Source organism: Echinops telfairi, unplaced genomic scaffold (genome assembly GCF_000313985.2).
Source record: "Echinops telfairi isolate 266 unplaced genomic scaffold, ASM31398v2 ScPeMD7_9;HRSCAF=40, whole genome shotgun sequence".
Classification (NCBI taxonomy): Eukaryota; Metazoa; Chordata; class Mammalia; order Afrosoricida; family Tenrecidae; genus Echinops; species Echinops telfairi.
Window position 1 is genome coordinate 51253693 of NW_022103906.1, and position 10192 is coordinate 51263884.

General features: G+C 38.6%; 1 protein-coding gene across 1 annotated transcript; it reads right to left on the bottom strand.

Annotated features, from left to right (window-relative positions):
* Window positions 1-268: 268 nt before the first annotated feature.
* On the bottom strand, window positions 269-10191 carry FGF20 (fibroblast growth factor 20; the record flags this gene model as incomplete). The annotated part of the gene is made up of 3 exons (XM_004696485.2): window positions 269-584; window positions 4101-4204; window positions 10095-10191. Coding segments are annotated over 3 exons (447 nt in total), but the record flags the coding sequence as incomplete, so codon positions are not given.
* Between the last annotated feature and the right edge of the window lies 1 nt (window position 10192).

Consider the following 10192-nt stretch of genomic DNA (forward strand, 5'->3'; position numbering starts at 1 on the left):
TGAAGCATCTATTCTGAACATAATCTTGAAGTAAACATAATCCAGAGAGGTAAGGCCCCAGCAGCAGCCTAGCTGGTGTTCCCGTTGTCCACAGTAAAGCCATCGGCAGCTTTCATCAACTGGTAAGGACTGACCCAGTGTCTCTAAAGAAATTGCATCCATTTATACAGAATATTCATCTACTTCGTGTAGAAAATGTTTGTTCTTGTAGTTCGTGCTCAGTCTTCTTCCAAACCCAGTCTCTCGGTGGAAAATAGGCTCCCGAACATTCTGAATGTCTTCCTGGGTGATGATTTTTCCATGGAAATTTCTCTAAGATTGTGGTTCGGGGTCACGCTTCAACTGTATATCAGCAAGTCCTTGTACAATTCTGGAACTCTTTCTGGATCCACTGGTCGAGGAAGGAAATGGGTAAATTTCTGGTGTCTTTTGGATCTAGCGCCATCTCTTGGAGTTCCGTCTTTGTTAAGTGCCACAAAATACCTTCGACCAGTGTCTCCGTGTTTATATATGTTAGATGAATAGGTATTATACCAATTTTCTTCAAATTGCTCCCTAAAGATGCATTCAGATGTCAGTTTCTCCTAAAAAGGGAGAAGAGAATTATGATTTAAAAAAGACTTTCATGAAAATTTCTGAACATAAGTGTAGACATTGTATTTGTATGCCTTTGCTTATAACAGCGGTTCTCAACCTGTGAGTCACCACCCCTTTGACGGTCGAACCACCCATTCACAGGGGTTGCCCAATTCATAACAGTAGCAAAGTTACAGCTATGAAGGAGCAACAAAAATAATTTTATGGTTGGGGGGTCACCACAACATGAGGAACTGTATGAAAGGGTCACGGCATTAGGAAGGTTGAGAACCACTGGCTTATAACAATATCCTGGTTAAAGGAAGATTATTGTTCAATTGTTTTCACTTTGATTTGTTTTAGTTAGGTTATCTGGGATTATTTCTAGCGGGTACTTCATAAAGCAGTTTGGTTAATAGAAGCAGAAGACAAACATCAATTCCCAATTGAACTTTCCCATGATCCTTATTATTTCTCTCCTACCACCATCACCAATCAACAGTCTATACTTCAGGTTGCTGCATCAATAAATGTCAAAGTTTTATATGTCAGGTCTTTTTTATCACCTTTAGTGATAGATCCAAATTGCTCATCTAAAACCATTAATCCAAGTCACATATCTTCCCTTTATGACTTTGTTGTTTGTTTATACAGTCCCCATGATTAATTTTTATCTAACCTGATTCTATTAAGATTAAATATAGTAGAAGTTCAATGATTTGTCTTTTCAAGATGGACTAAATATTATCCTAAAGAACAGACAATCATGTTTCATTCTAATACATACACGAATAAGAAAGATTATAATATTTTTATTGTAATTCTGCTCTTATGATTGTTACACACTGCTTTTCTTCTCTGAAAATGATACAGTTTGCCCTTGAGAAGGCAATATGTTAGTCTGCATATGACTTGTTGTCATCGTGTCAATTCTGACTCATAATAACCCTGAAGCACAAATTAAAACTGCCACCTACGGTTTCTGAGATTGTGATCTCTATGGAGGGAGATCTAATGGTGGGTTAGTCACAGGGCTTGGGTGCTAACTGAATGCTGATGGTGTGAGTCCATTCTGCTGGAGAAAGAAGTGGCAATCTGTCTCTGTAGATTGTAGCCATGGAAACCCTACAGACCGTTCCTCACGGCCATATAGGGTCACTATGAGTTGGAATCAACTTAATAATAAAGGGTGGTGTTTGTTGTTGTTTTTTTTTCAAATCTTTATGGAAGCAGACTGGCACATTGTTCCCCTATGGAATTACTAGTGGGTTTAAACTACCAACCTTTTTGTTATCAGCAGAGTGCTATAACCACGGAGCCATATGGTTATACTCTAAGGTGACCAGATTTAAAGCGGGACACCATTGACCAGGTGGGGGGGTGTCTTGATTTTAAATTTGGTCTATATGGACCAAATAGACCATTCCCTAGGCTGTCATGCATTCTTTCCAAAAATCAGGACTGTCCCGCCAAAAGCAGGACATCTGGTCACCTTATTATACTCTTTAATGTAGTCCAAATAATATATTACTATGAATTTTTCTCAGTGTCTATTGAGATTCTAAATTTATATTGTGTTCATAATTTAGTTGGTGGTTATTTGTTGTTTTGTTTTTTTAAAAAATAAAGGGCCAGATAGATTTAGCCATCTACTAAATCATAAAAAGTAAATTGTCTATGGAAAGAGTTGTAGAGACTTTGACTATAAAAAATAACTTGATATAGAAAGTAAATGTTTGGAAAATAATTATGCCAACATATGTGCAAGTATGCTTGATACAATTGATGTATTGATTGTTATAAGAGGTGTGTCTATCTAGATGAGATAAGTGTCTATATAGATAGGAGGGATAAATAATTCGGAGATGAAAAGAACGGGACAAATGATTCCGGGGGAATACAGGAGAAGGGGAGGTGGGGGAAAGGAATGTGGGGGTGGGGGAACTAACCCAGGGACAAGGGAACAACAAGTAAACTAAAATCAATGGAAAGAAGGGCATTGGATGACTAGTGGGGCTTAATCAAGGGCAATGTGCAGTGAGAAATTACTAAACCCGAATGAAGGCTAAACATGACGGTAGGACAAGAGGAAAGTAAAAGGAAATAGAAAAAGAACCAGGAGGCAAAGGACATTTATAGAGGTCTAAATATAGGCATGTACATATGTAAATATATATATAATGAGAGGGGACTAGACTTATGTACTCATATTTATATGTAAGAATTAAGGTTGTAGATGGACAATGGGCCTTGAATCAAGTACGCCCTCAACACAAGAACACTTTGTTCTAACAATCTGGCATTTTGTGATGCGCACCTTCCTGACACAATTGTTGAAGACAAAATGGGTGCATAAGTAAATGTGGTGAAGAAAGCTGATGGTGCCCGGCTATCAAAAGATATAGCATGGGGTCTTAAAGGCTTGGCGATAAACAAGTGGCCATCTAGCTCAGAAGCAACAATGCCCACATGGAAGAAGCACACCAGTCTGTGTGATCATGAGGTGTTGATGGGATCAGGTACCAGACATCTAAGACCCAGAACAAAATCATACCCAATGTGAGGTGTGGGGGAGGGGGCATGGAGTGGAGACCCAAGGCCCATCTTTAGACAATTGGACATCCTCTCACAGTGGGGTCACAGGGAAAAGATGAACCAGTCAGGGTGCAGTATAGCACTGATTAAACACACAACTTTCCTCTAGTTCTTTGGTGCTTCCTTCACCCCACTATCATGACCTCAATTCTACCTTACAAATCTAGACCAGAACATGCACACTGTTACAGATAAGAGCCCACAACACAGGGGATCCAGGATGGATAAACCCCTCAGGGCCAACAAGGAGAGTAGAGGTATCCGGAGGATTAGGGGAGGGTGTGGGGAGAAAAAGAGAATCGATCACAAGGATTAATCTATAGCCCCCTCCCAGAGGGATGAATAATGGAAAAGTGGGTGAGGGGCAACAGAGGACGATGTAAGATATGAAAATAATAATCTATAACTTATCAAGTGTTCATCAGGGAGGGAGGGGGAAGAAATGGGGAGCTGATATCAGGGGCTCAAGTGGGAAGAGAATGTTTCGAAAATGATGATGGCAGCAAATGTGCAAATGTGCTTGACACACTGGATGAATGTATGGATTGTGATAAGAGATTTAAGAGCCCTCAATAAAACTAAGGGGTAAAAAAGAGCTGTAAGAGTCCCAAATAAAATGATCTTTAAAATAAAATTAAAAACAACAAAAAATAAGTAAATAAAAATAACAAATAACTAAATTTTATTTGGAAGTATGGATAAGACAATGATAAGCATGTACATTTTAATCAATGTTCTTAAAATTAAATAAGCAACCATGAACAAAGTTAAAAGGTTCATAGCAAAAGGGAAAAATCAGTATTGTACTGTAGACTTTTTTATAACACCCTATTACTTTCTAATGATTTTATTGTTGCTGCTTTGTTGCAGAAAAAAATTGATTGCCATTATCTCAAAAATTAAAATAGTGAAAATTTAAAAATACATACTGATCCGTAGAGTTCTCCTTTGTCATTCATTCCAAGGTAAAGACCACTGTCCACACCTCTGATACTGACCAGTCCCACTGCCACACTGATGAATTCCAGGATACCTGAATTCAGGGGAAAAAGTAATGATTTGTTTATATTAATGAGCATATATATGATTAAGAAAAAAAATCTGTCAAATAGTAGTAATAGCAGGCCCATATGAATAATTGTGATGATTCATATGGAAGTCCTTTTATACCGAAAAACACTTGAAAATTGTTTTAAACATTACAATCCTTCCATTTTACATGTAGACAAATAAAGGGAAATTTTGTTCATCATGATACAATGTTAAAAGTGTGAAATCTTAAACAGATTGACCTGTGTGTATTCCAGGCCAATCACTTTCTAAGTAGAATGACTAGGCAAGTCATTGTCTTCTTTGAACTTCAATTTCCTCATATTCAATATGTGTATGAAGCAGAGTGGTGAAAACTGACAGTTATTGGGCACTCAACAAAGAGAAGTTTTTACTATCAAAATTAGCATATGTCAGAGGTGTTTCTAGTTTACCATAATTCCATTAGAAAATTATAATCATTTTATGAATTAGTTTGGTTTTGTTTACAATCCATCAAAGTCATTATTTTCTTAGCAGCAGCATCCTTTGTATGGGTGTGTTAGTGGTTTGTCATTTATAAAGGGCTTCTATATGTGTTGAGAGAAAGATGGGTCTTTCTACTCCCATAGAGTTATAGTCTCAGAAACTCACAGGGACAGTTCTAGCCTGTCCTACAGAGTCACTAAGAGTTGGCATTGACTCAATTGCAGGGAGTTTGTTTACTTTTATGTATATTTTTTTCTCATTTGGTCCTAAAGGCAATCCCTTTAAGACAGACAGGGAAATATTATTTTCACTAAAGAAACTGAGGTGTAGAGAAGTTTATTGACTTGCCTAAGGACATGATCTTTGTAATTAATCAATAGTACTTGAACTCACATCTTCTCCAAGACACTATTTTTAGAGGACTATAAAGAATGAATTCAAGCACAGTAATTTCAAGACTTTGTAGATTATCTAGTATGCTATGTTTCCTGGCATGTAACTTTTAAACAAATTTTATGATTCAGAGAAGAAATAGAATATATCATTAATTTAAAATGACAACCAAATACGAAAAATGTACTGCTCAAAGAAGTTTTTCTATTGATACCTTTCTAAATTCTTTCCAATTATTAGTAGGAAAACTAATATCAAAAATAAAAATTTGATAGTGTCTTCTGTGTTATTCTCTGCATGCATTAATCTTTGGACTTGTGCTTTTGTCTAATTCATCCCTCTAGATTTTGCAAAGATGTAGAGATCCTTTCTATGTTTAGAACCACCTGCCTCAATAGTTTTCTACCTTCACCCTTTGTTAAGCTCTACAGGCAATTTGGCTTCTCTTCTTCTTCTTCTTTTAAGTATACATTGTCACATCATTTAACCTGACTCTTGCTCTTGAGTAATTTCTGGATTTGTTTTACAAGTTCCTCTTTGAGCACATGATAGTCGCAAGGACAAGGGAAAGTACAGAGCCTGGCTCTTTGCTTATATGGAGACTCTGGGAGAACCACATGCTTTGGGAGACAAATGAGCTCTTTTGAATGATTAGGAGATCATGTAGAACACTAAAATTAATAAGGATCTTGCAGTATCAATAGAGGACTAACTAGTTTATAAGTGGCTTAAAGAATTAGCATCCTTAATTGAGCCAAAGGTGGAGATAAGAAAATATATAGCAAAGAAAGCCCAAATTCCTTAGTACAGCCCTCATGATGTTAAGTACAGAGGGGGGGACTAAGCAAAAATTAAACTCACTGCCAAACTCATTAATGAGTGGTTTCAGATATCATAAAAACATGGGCCCAAAACACATCAAGAGAATTTCGTCTAGTACATAAATGTATATAATTATTATAGGTTGTATTGAACGTTACATTCACATTGAAAACTGTACTATGGCTGACATGTATTGTAATTCTGTCTGAGTATCTAATTTACATTAAGTTGCTCTTGACTTTCAGAGAACAGGAACTCATTAACTAATTAGGATGTATAATAGAGCCATTTTCAAGTACAATACAATATCAGATTTATTTCTATATAAACTAATTCTACAATAGAGCTCATCAAATATTCATTTTTCTTGAAAAACTAAATTGTAAACCCCCACATTTTAATTCTTATCTTAAAACAATTCTCTTGTTTTGTCAGAAATGTTGTCACTCTAGAAAGTTAAAAAAGATTAAATATGTTCTTGAAATAATTATAGTCAGTAGCTTCAACTTCATTAAACATCTAAAATCTGATACATAATCAGGCATAAATAATTTTCAATGGCTCAATAGGGCTGATGGGGGAAAAAAAGTTATGTTCTTTTTGTGTTCTTAAAGATTTTAGCCACACTTTAAAATTCTGATCCTTTTTCTCCTCGTGGAAATAGTATACCACATAGTAATTTGTAATCATTTGATTCTTAAATGAGATTTGACAAGTCTTTCTTATTTATAAGATGAGGTGGCAACTAAGCTAATTCCTTTACAAAGAGTAGACATGAAAACTTTCCTTAAGAGGTAATCACAGATTTTAGATAGATTTTCTAATGCCCAGTGTCCCATAAAAAGACTTGGAGGTACTTTGTCTTTCTGGTATCATTTTCAAAGCCAGCCTTTTAAAAAATCATAATAAACAGGTGAGTCAACCCACAATGCAACCACATCAGACAAATCTATGGAGAATAGGGAAGAATAAAGGAAAAGCCTTTAAAGGAATATGTTTGATCTCAGGCTACACTTTTTTTTTAAGTAAAGATTTCATGTTTACATATCAGGTAAATTCTTACTACTATATCACTGTGTGGAAAAAGTCTGTTAAAAATACAAAGCTAAATCAGATAGGAAATTATATTTTAAACCGATTGGAAACTTGTTGTTTCCAATTGATACGGTTTTTAAATAGAGAGTCTGAACGTTCATATTCACTTGTAGCCAAATAGGACAAAATTATCTAAAATATTTGTTTCAACATCTCAACTGGCTGTCCTTGAGTGTTTTCAAAATTCTTACTTTAGTGGTACAGAAATCAGTTTAAAATAAAAAATAGCAGCCAATTTCATTTTTAGTGATTGAAGTACAGCAAAAGAAGGCCAATAGAGATTCTGTTATACAAGTTGTCCATGACCTCACTTTTGACATACTTGCATAGGTAGTAAATTAAGCCATCAAACACCATTAGGATGTACTGGAATCTGTGGTAAAGAGACTCTTCATCCCTTTACACTCCCAGACTATTAAGGAGCTAGCATCCCCTTTGTGTGACAGTGACTATTTTGTTTATATATGTAGCTACCCATTACAAAGTGAATTTACAAAAAACAAAAATCACACCCACTGTTTTCAAGTCTTTTACGACCCACAGTACCCCTATATAGGATTTCTGAGACTGTAAATCCTTACGGGAGCACACAGCCTCATCTTTGGCCTACAGAGTGGTGTGGTTTGAACTACCAACTTTGTGGTTAGCAGCCTAATACCTAACCAAGAAAGCAACCTAAAATCAGTCTAGTTCACATGTTTGCAATTATTAAATACTTAAAATTTCATCAAGAAATGATGCTAACAAGATTAGAATTCTGATAAGTAATCTCCATTCCTAAAGGAGCAGATTTGAATACTAAGTTAAAAGCATCAGTATGTCTACAAATATCTACTAAGGTCTTTCTGTAAGGTTAGACTCAATACTGAAGAAACAATTCTTATCAATGAAGACATTAACGTTGAACTACTCGTGTCTTTAGAGCAGTTTTCAATGCGACGTGTATATGAGGCATCTGAATGTCTCCTAGGCCTGGCTCCTAACTACCTAGATCTTTCTTATAGTGGGAAGTTTTTGGGGTTGTTTTGGTTTGGGTTTTTTGCCCAGCGATACATGGAGTCCGATCTTTCTGAAAGACGAGAGAACTGAGGCACCTGGTGTCAGCAAAGTTCTTTAGAATCAGAATCTCTGCCTCCTCTATTTAAAATCCACTTTCCAAAAGTGACCCCAGGCTGGTCACTAGGTCATGGCACTCTCAGCTCCTAGTCAATGGGAATTTGGAAGAGGTTAGTGGAAGTTGCAAACATATGGGTTTAAAAACGTTCATTTTCTAAGCCTTTAAGTGCTACCAAATGCCTACCACATGCTCATTTCTACATCTAGAGTTCAAAATGTCCTTCAAACTGAGATTTACACTTCTCCAAAGTTTTAATGAGTCTTACCAGTGGAAAAGAAGAAATGGAAGCACAAAAAACGAGGGAGGGAGGGGGACAAGATAAGCGAGGGTCACTCCGAGATGAGATTCTCCAGGAATGCCACAGTGCTAAGGAAGGGAAAAGAAAGCTAATTGGCTTGGCATCTTTCACTTTGCCACTGAGAAGATCTTTCTTTAAATGCAACCTGGGTCTCCAATGACGTCACAAGCTGCATGATCAAAAATCAACCCAACTACCCACTGCCATCAAGTGGATCCCGACGCATAGCGACCCTGTACAAGTTTGCTGAAACTTAAATCTTGCCTCATCTTTCTCCTGTGAAGCCGCTGGTGGATTTAAACCACTGTCTTTATAGTTAATAGCCCCGTGCTTAATCCATTTCGCCACCCGGGTCCATTTTTGAGAGCATTAACAGGTTAATATTAATAACTTTAGTTATCCAGGAAAGATCCTAGAATGCTGTTAGGAAAAATAACTTCAAGTCATTTGTGCAGACGAGAAAACGGAAATTCACACTGGTGAAGGACTTTCTAATCACACAGCTAGCTAGGGAATAATTAACAGCACACGCCTTAGGGTTGCCCAATCCAGTATTAAAAGTAGACTCTGATTTAAGAATCCTTTGCTCCTTTCTTTGTTTTAACCCCTTCTGTTCCCAGGCACTCTCTGAGGTATTCTGAAACGTGCTCCTCTGTGTTCCCACCCATATCTTCTTTCACTTCCCCATTTCCTCCTACTGAGGAGATCCTGGCTTTCAGGTTTCACAATTTCTAAAGAGAAGCTTGGGTCCAAGGAGTGAGCATGCTCAGTAAGCAGGTAGTGGTTTTGTTTTGTTTTTTTATACCCTCCTCCCCCTATCACCACAGAATAGAGCTCTAGGACCCCAGCGAACCGCCTCCAGGTGAAGCTGACTGTATTGAAGACATCCACAGGACTTTAATCTGTTCCCATCTCATGGGAACATTCACAGTTCCCTAAGAAGATGTGTAAATACTCGTATCCTGCTATAAAGTGAGCCCTCGTGGTGCAGTGGTTACATGATAGGCTGCTAACCTCAAGCTCTGAAGTTCAAAACCACCAGCCTCACCGCTGGAGAAAACTGAGGCTTTCTAGTCTGGTATATTAAAAAAAAATTTTTTTTTTTCTTTTAAAGTTACAGTCCCCACAAGGATAGTTCTACCCTGTGCCATAGGGTCGCTGAGTCTAGCTTTGGAAACGTAAGCCACTGATGGCTGATCAAGTTCAACTGTCTACCTGTAGTATAACCGCAGGGCTAGTATCCCCGCAGGGAATGTTTCAAGAAGCGGCTGCTTCCTGGGGTTCACTTTTGTAAAGTGAAGCATAGGGAGACGCGTGGGAGAAAAGTGGGCGAAACTCTTACAAGGCTTTAAAAACAAAAGGAAATTCCGCCTTCCCGGTCAGAGGTAAGGTAAAGATGTAGTGCCCGGCCGGGTCTGGATGCCAGAGGCAGCCTGAGAGGTCCGGCCCCCATGGTAGCTGGAAAGGTCCGGAGGATGCCCGCTTCCTCCAGCGCTGCAGACACGGGGGTCGGGGCCTGAAGCCGGCCCCCGCTGCATCTCTAGCCTGCTTCTGGCCCGGGTGGGTCCGAGTGGTCCAGGGTGGGCGCACTCGGGACCCCTGCGGCCGGAGAGGAGCGGGGTGGGCGGGAGCCGACGGCAGTGGGCTGGGGATGGAGAGGGGAGCGAGGGCGGTACGTACCGAAGAGGCTGTGGTCCTGCCGGGTGCCCTGCACGCTGCCGTCGGGCAGGATCTGCAGGTGGAAGCCGGTGCGGCAGTAGAGCTGGCGGCGGCGCAGG